The sequence below is a fragment of the Myotis daubentonii genome, chromosome 8 (genome assembly GCF_963259705.1).
Source record: "Myotis daubentonii chromosome 8, mMyoDau2.1, whole genome shotgun sequence".
Taxonomy (NCBI): domain Eukaryota; kingdom Metazoa; phylum Chordata; class Mammalia; order Chiroptera; family Vespertilionidae; genus Myotis; species Myotis daubentonii.
Window position 1 is genome coordinate 65,914,420 of NC_081847.1, and position 17,085 is coordinate 65,931,504.

General features: G+C 47.3%; 2 protein-coding genes across 7 annotated transcripts in view; both read right to left on the bottom strand.

Moving 5' to 3' along the window:
• Positions 1 to 4,629, bottom strand: part of MC2R (melanocortin 2 receptor) — a 63,888-nt gene extending 59,259 nt beyond the window's left edge. Inside the window, exon 1 of the mRNA XM_059706726.1 lies at positions 4,503 to 4,629. The gene's annotated coding sequence lies outside the window, so the exon portion shown is untranslated. The remainder of the gene's footprint in view (positions 1 to 4,502) is intronic.
• Positions 4,630 to 9,767: 5,138 nt separating this feature from the next.
• SLC41A3 (solute carrier family 41 member 3) overlaps positions 9,768 to 17,085 on the bottom strand; it is a 34,717-nt gene continuing 27,399 nt past the window's right edge. For all 6 annotated transcript variants that reach the window (XM_059706731.1, XM_059706730.1, XM_059706727.1 and 3 more), the window contains 4 exons: positions 16,380 to 16,459; positions 13,935 to 14,069; positions 12,018 to 12,166; positions 9,768 to 10,615 (listed from right to left, as the gene is read on the bottom strand). In XM_059706731.1, coding sequence (XP_059562714.1) covers positions 10,406 to 10,615; positions 12,018 to 12,166; positions 13,935 to 14,069; positions 16,380 to 16,459 — 574 coding nt within the window. In that variant the 3' untranslated portion in view covers positions 9,768 to 10,405. The remainder of the gene's footprint in view (positions 10,616 to 12,017; positions 12,167 to 13,934; positions 14,070 to 16,379; positions 16,460 to 17,085) is intronic.

Consider the following 17,085-nt stretch of genomic DNA (forward strand, 5'->3'; position numbering starts at 1 on the left):
CACCAAGAATACAGGAAAGAAAGCCCTCAAATTGCACAGCTCCGTCCTCCATTCTTCCTGCCCTCCTCCGTGCTGAAGTCCAGACATGCAAGCATGCAAGCAATTATGAACAGGCAGGTCTGTCTGTGTTTCCTACTCACCAAAGGCAGGTGTGGTCGCTGCACTCTCCAGCACAGAGGGAACTGTCCAGCACAGGGCAGCTCATCGATAAAAGGATGTTGAGTTCATATAAATGAATAAGATGATTGAAAGTCCACATCTGCAGTGGAACCTTGGAGTTTGGTGCCAGGAATAAGGAAATAGCTATCATGAAGCACCTAGACCACTCGCTGTGTAGCAGGCCCAGGTGTTTCAGGTCTTTTGAGCATCTTTTTAAATGGATGACTGCAGGGATGGGCTTATGCATGAGTGCTGAGCTGACCAATCCTAGGAGACAGGGTCCTGGATCAGTGCATGTCATCCTGGGAACTGCCAGGTGTGCATTAATTCTCAGGGCTGGAACTTCAGGTGCAATCCTACAGAACTCACCTGATGCCAAACAACCTAAAGGTTAAGGTCACTGTGACCAACATTGCCCAACATGCAAGTATGATTTACCGAGAGCAGTGGTTCTCAACCTTGGCTGCACATTAGAATCACCTGGGAATCTTTTTAAAATCCTGATTTCTGGGCCTCATCCTCCGGAAATTCTGTTTCTTTGTTATGGGGTGGGGTCACTGACCTAGAGGAATCTGAGGAAGAATTATTTTGACCTTAAATTTCACACAAATGACTTGAACATTTTTCCAATCCCAGTTTTGTTTTTGTTTCTATCCTTGGAAAAAGACTCCAAAATATTCCTCACAGATGATCTTCAAAGTACTGAACATACACGCTGAAAAAAAAATTAAGTGCATCAAAGATTATTTTAAGCAAATGTCTCCATTTGAATGAATTAAGCAGGCTTTCACCACAAGATTTCTTCAAAGGCATTATCGTTGATATCAGAGAAATTTTGCAAGGTAAAAATGTCCCCCTAATTTGATTTTCCTTGGGAGAGTCACATCTTGTCTTTGGTTTCAAATTACAAGTCATTATAGCCAACATTTATTCTCCTACTCTCCTGGGAGATCCCTTTGAAGTCCTTGTAACTGTGTCAGGTACAGGATCTGGGGCAAGGTACTTGGTCATGTATGAATTATTTTGTCCTGGCCTTATTTATTTCTAAAAACTCTCAATAACTAGTAAAGAAGAAAGCACACTGAGAGAGCCCATGAAGTCACATTCACAATAATAAAAAGAAGGAGGAGGAGGAGAGAGAGGAGGGGAAAGAGGCGGGGGAGGGGGAGAAAGAAGAAAAATGAAAGAAAGAAAGAATACCATTTTCTGCTTCTTCAAAGAATGACAGTCTGTCCCTCACCTCCACCCCTCAAGCTTCACTCCTCCCTCCCTGGGCTTCTCTCCGTCTCTAGCAGCTCCAGTATCTTCTCCCTGTTTTTGCAGAACGGGTTCCTGGAATTTGGGGGGAATGGGCTGGCTTGTCTGAGGAGCGCATGAGAAAGCTCACTTATGACAGTGAATTCTGTGGTCTTATCTCTATTTTACTGCTGACTTCTTAAGATGAACTGTACCTTTTGCCTTGCAGTTGGAACCCATTAAAGAAGCACACTTTATCTTTCTGTAATATCTTCTGCTTCTTAAGTCCAAATGTCATGTCTTTTGCTTCTAAGGGTGCTGTTGGTACTGCCTATCGTGTAAGAGAGGAAGTGACAACCCTGGGACTCGCCTGTCCTCACGGGCAGGGGGATGTTATTGTCCATGGCACTAATGAAAAGCAGACTGACTTCCGGTCCGTTTTATCATTGTTTTTAAATTCTCTACAGACAGTAGCCTCTCTTCCAACCTGCCCTCGGGGCAGGGCGCTCCCGGAAGCCCCCTTGCTCACAGCGACAGGTGCCGGAAGCTGTGCTGTGTGTTGGTCCTCACAGCAGTCCCGTGAGATGGTGCGATGATCCTCCTCATGTTACAGACGGGAGCGTGGAGATAGCCCCGTAACTAACATAGCCCCGGTTTACTATTCTGTGTTCTCGGGTGAGCATGCAATGACGCATGAAGTTCTAGCATCCATTGCTCCCCTGGAATTTTTAAATGGTTTTTGTTGATTTTGCCACCTGCTGCACTGTTCCTTCCAGATGGGAGGTTTTCATTGTCAGGAACAGGTCTTTCCGAAGGCAAATGGCAGTGAGATGAGTTCTCGTGAGCAATGCTTCACACATGCTGGATGGTGCCTCCATTCTCAGCCTTCCTTATTCCACTTTGTTGTAGCTGCTCCTCTGTTTCCTTAAAATCCCATGGAAACACAGGCCCATGTGTCCCCTCCCCAGTGTCCCCGCTGAGGGCACCGACGCCAAGGCCCCTCCTTGTATGAGCAAATGGCACCCCCTCTGACTCAGCCTTCCTATTGCAGGAGAACAGGGACAGCGGGGGTGTGGTCAGCTGCAAGTCTAGCCCCTTTTGCAGGGGGGGCCAGCCCGGCGTCCGGGTAAGCCCAATGAGGCCAACCTCAGCTGGGGCTTCCCCAGGGGCCAGGTTGTCCAGCAACTTTCATGGATTGGGAGGCCCGTGGCCAAACCGCGTTTACCCGGGTCCCTGGTGGTTGGGGGCTGCAGTCCATCTGTGCTGCCCATGCCTGGAGGTGCTCAGGGCTCACGACAGCGGACGCCCCCCAAGGAAGGGTACTGGGCCTCTGTTCCTGCCCTTATGTCCCTCTGGGCCTTCACAGGGGTTGCCCAGCCCACCAGGCTAAACCTGGTGGAGTGGCAGCCAGGGGCTCCCCAGGGGTGGAGTCACAGCCTCAGTGCCCCCACTGTCCCCTTCTCTGCCTTCCAGGCCCTGGCCCCATTTCGGTTGATTTATTGTTTTTCCTGTAAATGAACCATACTTTCCTGTTTCTTTGTATGCCATGTCACTTTTTTTTGTTAAAAACTGGACATTTGCATCTAATTATGTGGTCATTCTGTCAATCAGATTCTTCCCCCTTCCTCAGGGTTTGCTGGCTTTTGTCATTGTATTTGTTTATTGTTTTTATTTTCTTAATTGCTGTAGGCTTTGCCGCGGCCCCTGAGGTGTAAACTTAAGGTCTTCTCGGGTCTTTTCTGAGTTTTTTCTTGGGCACACGGGGTCACTTTCTAATTTTCCCGGTTGTTGTTTTTTTAATGTAGTTTTTATGCAACTGTTTTGGAATCTTCAGTGTCTGCCTCCCAAATGAGGAGAAGGAGAAGGGGTGTGTGTGAAAAAGGGCCCCAGCCCTTTAAATCTCCTGGAAGGGCCTTCAGCTGGAGGGCGAACGGCTCGCATCAAGAAGTAGCAATCAGCCATCAGAGCACAGATTCCTCATACAGTGGGGCCTTGACTTAAGAGTTTAATCCGTTCCAAGACCGAGCTCGTTCAGGAGCTCGTTAACTCAAATTACTCGATCAACTCAATGCAAAAAATCAGCTGAGAGACAGCTGGTATCTCAAAAAACTCATTAGTCGGGACACTCCTAAGTCAAGGCCCCACTGTATTTAAAAGTCAGGGTCCTTTTTGCCCACTGGAGTTCCTGAAAGCTGTGTGCAAGCTCTTCTAGGAACATGTGCACAGATGGCTGCTACAGATCTGGGGGCGGGGGGGGGGGGGGGGGGGGATGGGTACCTGCTACTGTGTTAAAGGCTGAAACTGACCAAATTAACCACAACTTAACCTCCAAAACCTTCCCCTGTAAGTTTCAAGCTTTCAATGGAATCCAAAGGTCCAAAACAGTTAGATCAGACAGATCCTAGCAGGGCCATTGTCTAGGTGTGGAGACAGGTTCCTGGTGCTTCCTACCCTGCCATCTTCCCAGAATCCTCTAAACTGCATTTCTTTTCTGTAAAATGATGCTGATGTCTGGGGTATCCTTCTACCCTACATTAATGGTTTTAAACATTTTTGCAGTGAGGAAAAAGCTTTTGAAAACAAAGTGTTTAGAGGAGAGGAGACAAGATGGTGGCAGAATAGGCAGATGAGTCCCAAGGCTTGTCCCGGAGCAAATAGAATGAGCAGCTGAAACGAATAACATCCACCCCAAACTGGCGAAGGAGACTCAGCTGGTGAGACAGTTTGCAGCCGGGAAGGGCAGAGTTCCCTTGGAAAGGTAAAAACCAGAGATCTGGGCAGGAAAGTTTGCCAGATCTCTGAGCCCAGAGGGTCAGAGGGAAACTGCACGGCACCCAACCGCGTCCCTTGGGACAGGTGCAGCCCCCTGACTGGAGGAAAGGAGATCCGCAGGACTGTTGGCCCCGGGGGGTTTGAGATCTGGGTTCCATAATTACGGAGGACTGAGCCCAGAGGGGGCAGCCTGAAGCCCTGACCAGACCATGCAGTGCCGGTAAGAGAGGAGCTCACAGAGACTCAGCCTTCCCCGTTTCCGCGGCCGGCGTTTGTTTGTTTGTTTGTTTTTCACTGAACCCTGTTCATAGGACATTTCGGATACAGACACTCACCCGTGCTGAGGAGCGGGAGAAGGTGCGGACGAGTGGAATCTGGGGAGAGGCTGGGAGAGAAGGGGGTCCAGGAGAGGTGGCAGCGAATTGAGGGCTGAGTCACGCCCGAGCCCAGGACCTGGGCAGCCATTTCCTCCTGAAGATATTAACCCCTCCCTCCAGTCTCCAGGCAAGGAATACAGCCACACCCAGATTCCACCCTGAATGAGATGAAGGAGTAAAAAATCTGATTAGTCCCTGGGAGTTAACAGGGTCTGGCCTATAGAGAGGCCTTCAGTCCCAGCAACAGAAGAAAAAAAAAAAAGACAACAAAGTGTTTAAGCCCTGGCTGGGTGGCTTAGTTGGTTGGAGCATTGTCCCGTGCAGCAAAAGGTTGTGGGTTCGATCCCCTTGTAGGGGTACGTGCAGGAAGCAACTGATGGATGATTTTCTCTCTCTCTCTCGCCTCCCTCCCCCCTCTCTCTAAAATCAATACAAATGTATCCTTGGGTGGAGATTTTTTTTTAAGTGTTTAATGGAAAACAGTTCACAAAAATGGATTTAATGGAGGCATTCTGGTTGAAGTTGGGTGGAGGAGTTCATAATAAAGGACGGGCTCCATCTCCATCCAACCCAAACCTGCTTCTTTCTAAGTCTGAGTCATGTGTTCACCTCAGAACATTATTTGAAAGTTATTGTATCAAGTGGTTTAAAAAAGTTATCTCTAGCTGACTAAGTGGCAGTGTAATAGGTGACAGTGCCTCCGAGCCCAGAATCTGTATTTAGATGGTTCAAATCCTACCTCTAACCTATATTAGTGATGTTAACTTTGACCACTTAAGCTCTTTGCCCTCGGTTTCCTCGTGTACAAAACGGAGGTTAATAGTCGTACTGGCATATAGAATCTTCTAAGGACTTAATGAAATAATTTATGTAAAACATGTGTTTGAAGATAGATAATTTGCTAAATTTTGTTGGAATTTTTGTTAGAGGGGATATTGGTGTGTGATTTTATTTACTTGTAATATTCTTGACAGATTTGATACAGGCTGGCATTATGAAGCGTGTTGGGAAAGTTCCTTCCTCTTTATATTATTAAAGTTTCTGTCCAGGTTGGTGCTATTTCTTCCTTTAATGTTTTATAGGTTTCCCAATGAAGCCATTTGGGCCTGCAGGGGGTTTTATAAGATCACAAATTCATTTTATTTAACAGGATATAGGGTTAATAATAAAAGAAAATTATAACACTAGAATGAAAGTTCTATTGAGGTACTTCTATTTTGTCTCATCAATTGGCAAAGAATCCAGATGAATAATTCTGTTTGCTGATTTTATACCCTAAGACTTCCACAGACCTGTTCTGAGTCAATGTGACATGTAACTGCAATAGATGGATGGATGGATGGATGGATGGATGGATAGGTAGGTAGGTAAATATCTGAAGAAATTGGCATGGAGTATGCCTAAGAAAAAGGCAAAAACTTAATCACCTAATTCTTATCAACAAAATATGAAATGGGAAGCAGCAATATTTATACAGAGTTCAAAACAAAAATAATTCAGCAATAGATTCTACAATCAAGAATCTTATAATTTTGCTGAGCTGGTATGAGACATATAAATGAACTAGAGAATGATGGTTGAGCCTGACAGTGGCATTGGAAACAGAGTAGTTGGAGGAAGAGATAATAAACTGATGTATGTTCTTTATCTTTAAAAAACCATGTGGATTGCATTGAATAGTTATCAATCCTTAGAGCAGCGGTTCTCAACCAGTGGGTCGTGATCCCTTTGGGGGTCGAATGACCCTTTCACAGGGGTCGCCTAAGACCATCAGAAAACACATATATAATTACATATTGTTTTTGTGATTAATCACTATGCTTTAATTATGTTCAATTTGTAACAACGAAATTGGGGGTCACCACAACATAAGGAACTGTATTAAAGGGTCGCGGCATTAGGAAGGTTGAGAACCACTGCCTTAGAGCCTTCACTATGGAGGACTCCTACTGGTCACTTTAATACTTCAGAGCTGCCCTGGCCTGGAGGCTGGGTTGGATGGGGCATGGACCTATGCACGATAAAGGCTGGAGGGCTCAATTCCCGGTCAGGACACCTCTGTATGTATGGGAGGCAACCGATCCATGTTTCTCTCTCCATGTTTCGATCCCCTGTAGGGGCACATGCGGGAAGCAACTAATGGATATTTCTCTTTCTCTCTCCCTCCAATTCCTCTCTCTCTCTCTCTAAAATCAATAAAAATATATCCTCAGATGAGGATTTTTATATATATACTAGGGGCCCGGTGCACAAAATTCGTGCACTGGGTGTGTGTGTGGGGGGGGGGGGAAGGTGTCCCTCAGCCCAGCCTGCCCCCTCTCACATACTGGGAGCCCCCAGGCGTTGACCCCCATCACCCTCCAATCGCAGGATCGGCCCCTTGACCAGGCCTGAGGCCTCCGGCAGAGGTGTCAGGCTTGGGCAGGGGACCCCCAGCTCCCCGCGGTTGCAGGCCCTGCCCCTGCAGGATGCCTCTGGCTGATGCGTCCGGCTCGGGCAGCGGGGACCAGCAGCTGCAGCGGCCCCGCGATCGTGGGCTCCGCTTTAGGCCCAGGCAAGGGACCCCTAGCTCCCGGGACTGCCAGTTTCGACCGTGCACAGCTCCCATCGCTGGCTCCACCCCTACTTCCTGCTATCACTGGCCAGGGCGGAAAAGGCGCCTGATTCTCCGATCATGGCTGGGGGGCAGGGCAAAGGCGGCCCCAGGGCCGCCTTTGCCCTGCCCCCCAGCTCTTAGCTCCCCCCTGGGTTTCCGATCACTGTCAGTGGCAGGGGGCTTCTTCCTGCTTTCCCTTTCGCCTCCCTGCATTCTGCCTACATATGCAAATTAACTGCCATCTTGTTGGCAGTTAACTGCCAATCTTAGTTGGAAGTTAACTGCCAATCATAGTTGGCAGTTAATTTGCATATAGCCCTGATTAGCCAATGAAAAGGGTATCGTCGTACGCCAATTACCATTTTTCTCTTTTATTAGTGTAGATATATGTTCCCCCCCCCCCCTTGATTTTAGAGAGGGAGAGGGAGAGATAAAAACATCAATGATGAGAGAGAATCATTGATCAGCTGCCTCCTGCGCATCCCCTATGGGGATGGAGCCCACAACCTTACACATGTGCCTTTGATGGAATTGAACCCGGGACCCTTCAGTCTGCAGGCCGATGCTCTATCCACTGAGCCAAACCAGGGAGGGCAGGATTTAAAAAAATAAAAGAATTCACAACTATTTGATAGAATTAGCATCACTCTTTAATAGATGAGGGAAGTGAAGCACATGTCAGATAAAAAATTGCCCAAGGTCATATTGTGATTTGTCCTGGGATTAGATTGTTTCTAAATTCCATGCCTTTTCCAATACTTTATGTTGTCATCCTACCTCCTCTAATTTGATATATTCTTTTTCTTTTCTGTTTCCCTTTAAGTAAAAATGGTTCTTAGAGAAAATCTGTGACTGTCATTGAAAATCTATAAACTACCAGTCAAAGTTTGAAAAACTTGATGTAAAACTTAGATAATAGCATATAATATGTTATAAATACAGTGTCCCCAAAAAATGTATACAAATTTTGAATAATTATAAAGGTAGTGTTTATTAAAATACATTTCACTTTCAAATGCAATAGAATCTATAGAAATAGTTTATACAGTTTTGGGGACCCCTGTGTAGAATGAAACATATTTTTGTATGATTCTTAGCCTCAAAGGGAAATTTTTTTTAATTTCAAACTTCTTTGAAATAATGGCAGCTTCTAAGGTCTACAGAGTATATTTTTTCAAGTTGATTTCTTACAAGGACAATATATTTGGATGCACAAGTTCTGGTGTTTTAGTTAAAGTAAAAAAGAAACTTTCTAAAAACAAATGTTTCATTTCCATTATTTTCAAAGATAAATTTTTTTTTTTTTTTTACAAATAAAAATTGGCTTTCAAATTTCTGATTCTGAAAGAGAAAAGGTGCCATCTAGTGAGCTAAACACACATTAGTATTGGCAAGTATTGAGGAAACACTACTTTCAGACAATAAAAAGTCAGATAAAATTATAGTTTCTGAGCCCTAGCTGTTTGGTTCAGTGGATAGAGCATTGCTCTGTAGACTGAAGGGTCCCAGGTTCAATTCCAACCAAGGGCATATGCCTGGGTTGTGGGCTCAATCCCCCGTGGGGGGCATGATTCTCTCTCATTATTGATGTTTCTATCTCCCTCTCCCTTCCTCTCTGAAATCAATAAAAAAAATTTTTAAAGAGTTTCTAATAGCCTTACTTATAAATTTAACAGAGCTGATGTTTCATGAAAATAGTTCATTGCAATGAAGTCACTATACCTTCATCATTTTGTATCTTTCTGTTTCATTCTAGTAAATGTCTTATCTGCTCAACTAGATGGACACTTCTGAGAAACAAGCTTCTTTGTTGTTCCTTTTCATGTCCTGAAAATACCTTATGTAAAATAATGGGAAGAATATAAGGATTTCATAAATTTTTGAATCAATAATTTAATTTGCTTCTTTATAAGTAACTCACACAAGTTATGCCATTAGGAAGTAGTAGAAGGATTTTCTGAGTCATGTACCATTACTCTTTGACCACATATGTTGTATTGGTTCACAGGAATTCAAGGAAGAAATGGAAAGCGCATATAATATATTAATTTGTGTTTTTGTCTAATATGTTATTTTTTTCTCTATGAAAGTTTTCTACACCTTCAGAATTAATTATATATTCCCACCTCTGTTTTTCCAGTAAGTGTAGTACTTAACTATTACATATTCTGTGTATAATTAGTCTGTACGTTAGGATGGTACAAAGATAATTTTTGCTGTATCTGCAATAAGACAGGTTCACATAAGGCATTATTTAGTGTTTGCAGTAACTTGGATTCTGGAGCAGTGGTTCTCCAGGGTACATCAGAACCCCTGAGGGCTGGTGAAACCCCCACTGCTGGGCTCTGCCTCAGACACTCTGATCTGTCAGGCCAGGGGTGGGGTGGGGGATTAATAATTAGCATTTCTAACACCTTCTCTGGGGATGTCTGATGCTTCTAGGCTGGAGACTACAGTGTGACAAACATTGCACTAGAGAAATGCCAGAGGTTTTTGTGACTTATAGACCACAAATCGCATGGGCGCATTAATATCTTTACAAACACAAAATGCCAAATGCAATATATTCTATGCTTTATTTTACACTTTTTTGATTATTAAAATTTACACAGAGGTGTTTGTTTAAAAAAAAAAAGCAAGGAAAAAAGAAAGGAAGGAAGGAAAGAAGGAAGGAAGGGAAAGAGAGAAAAAAAGGAAAAAGGAAAGAAAGCAGTGGCAAAAGTAAATGCTGGGAGCGGATGGGGGCCCTGCCCTAGGAAGGGCTGCACGCATTTGCAGGGCACATCAGCAGAGTGGCCTGTGGAGCTGGACCCAGTGAAGACAGCAGCTAAGCCAGGACTCAGGGAGTCCCGAGACTTGGGCACCCAATGGGTCTTCTTCCTGCTCTACCCCATCCGGGCTGCACTGGACTGAAACAGGGCCAAACATCCCCACAGTGCACTGCCATGCCTCTTCCTTCAGAATCTTCGGGCCTGTGCTCCCTGCTGTCCACACACACGTGCACTCATTCACACACTCATCTAGCACGTGGGCACCTGCAGACACATTCACACACTCACTCACAGACAGTACTTCTGATTTTTGGCTCCATCATGGCCTCAGGGTCCAACACGAGGGTCAAGATGTATGTGAGTCTCCTTAGCAGACGGACAAAGGGCCACTGTCAAGGCGGGGAGACCTAAGGACCCAGCCAGGGAGGAGCTGCATTCTGTACCCCATTGGTGGGAGGGAGCATTCTATTGACTAACTGGAGCTGCTGGTCTCATTAGGAAGGGCCCGATGCTAGTTCTGAAATGCCATCCAGCTCTGCTTCGCTCCTCAATAACCAGCTGATAAGAAAGCACAGGGCTAGGAGGCCAGTCCCTAGGAGGTCCCCTACCCCTGTGAGGTAGGGGATACAGTGGCTGTCAGGATCCAGGGACTGGTGCCACGTCAGCCGAGTCATCACTTCTGCCAGGTACAGCAGGATTGTCACCTGTCATAATAACAAGCAGCAAAAAGACAATGACAAGTCAGAAACACTAGCAGATTTCAAGGGCAGACACCAAGGTGGACATGTCAACCCCAGGTAGTCCCCTTCCACAAGCTTCTCTTGGGCTCTGGCGCCCAGCTATGAGCTGGTGCAGGGGCCAAAGAGCCCACCCTCTTCCACTCTTGCCTAGCATCCCTCCCTGTGGTTGGACCCCACTCCTGGCATATTGAAGTGCCAGACAGGCCTGTTGCTGATCACTAGCCTTGACTTTCTCTGCTGTACCAGCTCCACTCAACATCCTTGGAACCTTAGACAAAAACCTTGCTGGGACTTCAATATGGGTTTTCTGGAGGCCCACTCATGGGCAGCTTTGTATGGTTGGCTTTTCCTGGCGGTGCCAAGGGTCCACACAGCACTGGTCAGGTCTCAGGGCTTCTCAGTCCCGACCTGCAGGCTGACCACAGCTCCTTTCCTGCTGTTGCTCAGGACAGTTTCTCAGATTGCTTCAGGGTCAGGCACATGCTGAGATTGCAAATGCCATAACTCAAGATCTGAAAATGCTAGCCCCTTAAAAACTGCCCACCAGTGCTCTGACTGGTTTGGCTCAGTGGATAGAGCATCAGCCTGTGGACTAAAGGGTCCCAGGTTCAATTCCGGTCAAGGGCATGTACCTTGGTTGTGGGCACATCCCCAGTGAGGGGTGTGCAGGAGGCAGCCAATCGATGTCTCTCTCTCATCGATGTTTTTGACTCTCTATCCCTCTCCCTTCCTCTCTGTAATCAATAATATATATATAAAATTGCCCACCAGCGCCCATAGTAATCCCTGCAGAGTCCCCAGGCCCAGCAGGACATCAGCCAGCTATAGTCTTGGCAGAAAGTCTTTGATATCCTTATCATCATCCAACTCTGACTAAAGTCCACAAGTGCCTTTTAGCAACACCCCTGCAGGGGTCTGGTCCCTGCCCATCCCGTCTCTAATGAGTGACACATAAGGCCCAGCTCATCAGCTGGACCTGTTCACCAGCTTGCTTCAGGGCAACATGTGGCATTTTCAGGATGGCTCCTCTGATCCTCTGGTGAGGAGTGTGGGGTGATTTGTATACAGTATGGACTGTGCCTTGTGAAGGGTGGAGTAACGAGTGTGCCAGGTGGAGGGTGGCCTCTGCAGTGTGCCATGTGGAGTGTGCCATGTGGAGGGTGCAGCATGGAGCGTCTAGTGAGGAGTGAGGGATGGCCTCTGGGTCTGGATCATGCCCTTGAGCTTGAACAAGTTAACTTGACTCCTGGAGGATGGGGACTGTGCCCTGCTTGTCCAGGACCCCCAACTCCACCTTCTCAGCATCTCTCCCCGGACAGGGAACCACCACTGAATGCTCCTTTGCTGCTGCTACCATCGTCCTTACCTGGATCAGGCCTGCTAGCAGATAGAACGCCACAAAGACCTTGCTGTTTGGAACCGAAGGGCCTTCCACCAGGTAGATAACATAGAAGAAAATCAGATGGCCTGGAATCACCAGAAAGAGCAGAACTCGGGCTGACATGGAATTAATTTCTGGAAAAAACAGAACCAACGAGGTTGTGTGACCTGCTTGACACGTGACAGTCTGTAGTGGGGCATCCACATTCATTCAGCTACTTCCTGAAGGTGCCAAAGAGCAGGGCACACAGCCCTGGTGGACTATGTGGCAGGCATATTTCTGCAGATGGGGAATGTAGCCCTATCCATTCATTCATGGAGCTGGCATTTTAGAGACGATAGAAAAACTGGAATCGAATAGCAGAAACAAATAGGAAAGGTCATTTCAAATTGTGACAAGTACTAGGAAGAAAATATGGTAGAGTATTTTCAGGGTACAGTCAGGGTAATATGGTAGAGAATGAGTGTCTATTAGTGGGAATGAGCTACAGAAATTGGAAGCTCTCTCAAGGAGATGCCATTTAGGCTGAGATCTGAATCTGGGGGAGAAGATTCTGGCTAGAGGAAAGAGAATACGCAAGGGGCTTAAGGTGGAAAGCTCAGGAGTGTTGAAAAACTAGTGATCCTTAGCGATCGGGGAGGGCAGTGCCCTCATGGGGCCTTCAGCACATTGGTGAGGTCTGAGTGATTCCCACTCTTTTCAGGAGCCAGTGCTCCATGAGTTTGAGACTGCAAGCAATGTGATTTACCCTGCCCTTCTCTTTAAAACTATAACATGTGAATATGATGGATGACTCACACAAAGGGTGTCAATGAAAAGTAAGCCTCCATTTTCTTATGAGTTGATACAATGTATTTTATCAACTTAATAAGGAAAAGGAATGAAGTCATATGTAGCTTGGAAACTGGAAAATCTATAAAATAATTTGTAGAGAGAGAATGAAACCATAGAAAAACAACAAAATCTATTCATGATGAAAAATCAGATAAGGTTATATTCTTTAAAAAAAACTTAAAAAGGAGGAGGCAAAATAATTATTATTGGAAAGTGACATAAAACTCAAGAAAATTTATAGAAAGCTACATATAGAATTCAGGAGAACCAAGATGGCAGTGTAGGTAAATGCTTGTATTCTGGCCTCCCACAACCACATCAAAATTACAACTAAAATACAGAACCACCGTCATTCAGAACCACCTGAGAGCTGGCTGAATGAAGTCCCACGACTAGAGAAGTAAAGAAGAAAGTACACCAAGACTGGCAGGAAGGGTGGAGGCGCAGAACCCGCTGGACCAGCGCCCATGTGTGCTGTGTAATCGGGAGGGAGAATGTCTCTGCCGCGTCCTGTCCTCCCACTCCTCCATCCCTCCTCCCCCAGGAGCAAGGGGTCTCAACCCCCAGCCCCAGCTACCAGAGCTGGGAAGAGAAGTCCCCGTAACTTCAGGCTGTAAAAACCAGTGGGGATTGTGGCTGAGAGACACAGAGGCTGCTGGAGGGTGATGCCATACCTCTGAGTTCCAGCACCGAGTGACTCTGGGGGGCCCAGACACATACGAAGAGGAACTGGACTGCCTGGCATTGGGGCAGGAACTCAGGGGCGGCTTTCTCCCAGACAGGGGTGCTCACAGAGTCATTGTTCTGGGGCCTCCCCTGTCGCAGGGCTGACTGGCAGCCATATCTGAGTCTCAATGAGCCTGGAGCACACTGGGGATTCCCTGAGACCCTGCCCCATCCAATTTGCAGCCCCATCCAAGCTGTTTGCAGCAGCTTTTGATATGATAATCTGTGCTGAGGTCAGCACTGGTCTTAGACATCATGGCTACAAACACGAGGTTCCAATGACATTAATTTTTACTTGTTTAAAGCAGTGGCCCCATGGCCTCTGAAAAACCTAAGACCCACCTGAAGTGCAGAAAGTGGAACATGGGTTAGGCCAGAATTTTTTCATCCAGAGGGGTAGGACCCCAGGTGTGCTCCACATGTGCAGGTAGGTGGAGATCCGGCTGGTCTGAATGGCCACCAGATTGCCACCAACACCTGTGAGGAGAAAAAGAACCTGGTTTCCCCTTCTTTATGCCAGTCTCTGAGTTCTATTCCTTATGCTAACGTCACTTTCTCCAGGAAGTCTTCCAATTCAACACCTGATCTCTTTTCCTTCTTTCCCATTTGACCTCAGATCTCGTTTAGCACCAAACAAGGGTGGCCTGGACCTCATGAATGAGGTAGCAAGGTAGTACCTGTATCACCTTGACAGCTCTTAAGGTGAAGGAAGTGTTGCAAAGTAGGTCCCCGATACATATTTATTGGGTAGAGGGAGTGTGAAAGGGAAGGAGGGAGAGTGAAAGAGGGAGGAGAGTCAATGGAGAGGTCAAGGAGAGGTATCTTGATAAGCCACTCAAAGCCATAGGAAGTGACAGGAACCAGAGAACAGACCTGAATACCTGAGAAAACAAAAGGGAACTTTCTCACCTTAGGTAGGAAGGACAGGAAAGAGAACAATGGTAAGAGCAGTAAGGGAGGAGAGATGATCATATGATGGCGGAGCTGGAGCTTCCAGGGGCAGAGGGCCCAGTGACACGGGCCATGCTAAAAGGGAGGAGAGTCAGTGGGGCTGAATTTGGGGCTGTCAGAGAACAGGGCCCATGACGGTGACCGTCACCTTTTGAGGTAGAGTCAGGTCGCCCCATCCTATTTCCTCAGCTCCACAGGGAACAATCTCCTACTGGACCTCACGTGTCCCCATGATCTCCAGGGGCAAAGACCAACTGCCTCAGGCTCCCGGACGATGCCAACAATGGTCAGTGGGCAGAGGGTGGCTACAGATCTATTTTGCCTGGCCCACACATGATTTAAAAAATAACCCAAATTAATTGGCAGCATTTACAAATTGGACCTTTAATCCAGATTCCCAGCTTCTCCTAACAAGTCAGCTCAGGCAACTCTAGACCTTAGTTCCTACCAGGTAGCAAGTGGCCAGAGCGGAGCAGGCCCTGCTCCCTTCAGTCCGGGAACACGGGCCCTGCTCCCCATCACTCCTCACTGCCTAGCTGTTGTCTTACCTACTTAACTCAGTCAAACTGCTTGCTTGGCCCCTATAGGTATCCGAGTTGGTGCCATCCGCCGCTATCTTCCCAGGCTTATGGCTTTCTGGGCCTGACTTGGCTGTTGCTGTCCTCATGTATAATGGCCAGCCCTTCTGCTGGGAATAGACCCTGTTGGACTCTGTCGAGGTGCAGACCTACGGGTGGCTACTGACATTCAAGGAACACAGGCCTGAGTTCCCATGGAAATGTGCGTCTTGTGGGGAGGCTGGCCCAAGGACCCTGCAGCCTGTTCCTGAAGTCCCAGAAAGCCACAGCCTGGGAATCAAGCAAACTGTGCAAAAAGTCATCATGACTGGTTGCTCCCATCACAGAGCTTTATCAGAAACCAGACACATACCAAGCTTTGGTTAAAAGAGGGCTCCTCACGCAAATACCCACAGGGCCTAAGCCTAGGAGGTGAATCAGTGAAGGGTTGGGTAAAAGACAACAGGGAATGGAGGGGATTGAGGCAAACTGGACAACACAGGTCCTGTCTCAGTGGCAGCTGATTCTGGCCCTACCCGCAATGTAAACCCAGTACAGTGGGGCCTTGACTTACGAGTGTCCCAACTAATGAGTTTTTCGAGATACGAGCCATCTCTCAGCCGATTTTTTGCTTTGAGTTGCGAGCTAAAATTCGGGTTACGAGCCAGCTTCAGATACCCCACCGCTAGTTGGCGCAGCGAACGTCAGTGAACGCCACAACATCAGCCTAGCATCACGTGTCTCACTCGTTCACTTTTTGATTTGACATACGAGTAATTTGAGTTACGAGCTCCGTCACGGAACGAATTAAACTCGTAAGCCAAGGCCCCACTGTATTGTTACAGCTTCCCTTTCCAAGAAAACAGAAATCCAGATTTTTATGTGTAATGTCACCAGTGGATCTAAGTTAAAATAAAAGAAAAACCATGAGAGGCCAACACTCCAGTTCTGATGGCCACATTCATTCTGCGGGTGTGAGAACCCGGGGTTGGATCCAGGGTGCCTTCAAGGCATGGAATTTAGCATGTGTGAAAGCTCAGGTCTCAGTGGCCTGTGAGGAGCAGGGTGTGATCGGGTGGAGCAATGGGCATGGCTTCTCCCCTGAGATCTTCTTCTGTTAGGAAAACCAGCCTCGGTAGCCTCTGCCTGCCAGCTTCCTGCTCTGCCTTTGAGGGCCCGGGGTGGACCTCTGACGTCACAGCTGCCAGCCCCCACCACTTGGGGCTGCGGGGCCAACCCAGCCCAGGGTGCCCAGGTGACAGGGATTGCCAATACCTACCACAGATGATGGGCGTGAATATGGCCATGCCTTTGTATGGCTCTTTAGAAATGGTTTTGTTCAAGATGAGCCCTCCGAAACTGGGGAGAGAGCAGACGGCAGTTAAATGACTAGAGTTTATGCTTGTAAGCGGCCTTGCAAACTGCCTTATCAGGCTGTCTTTTCAGCTTAGCAAACACTTTCCTTAGCCCTCTACAAGGAATCTGTTGCAGCCAGGCTGTCTCTACAGTGTGCCCTGCACCTCCCACATGCATTTTCGTCTCTAGTCTGGTCTTCGCTGTTCTCGAAGTGTCTGCCCACTGAAAACAAACAATAAGCTCCTTTCTGAGGCCTCTCGGCTCGCTGGGCTCTGTCTTATGACAGCCCCGGACCTGCAACTGAGCCGTTCCCTAGCAGAAAACAAACCTGCACGAGTGTCATCTCCGGCCCCTTGTTCTTGGAAGGTGCTGCAGTGAGACCTCGCGCCCACCAGCCCCTGTAGCTTAGCCAAGGCTGCCCCACCCAAGGGCCCTGAAGAAGTGCGATCATTTTGTGTAAGGAACCCAGGAGCAAAGATACCTACACTATAGCCTCTCTTCTCTGAGAGTCAAAGTTAGGAAAGCACATCAGAAAGCACTGGGGTGGCCCCCGCACGGTCTGCTAGCGGAAAGGGCCCTTGAGAATGGAGCGAGCGGTAGAAGACCTGGGCTCAGCTAAAGGCCCAGGC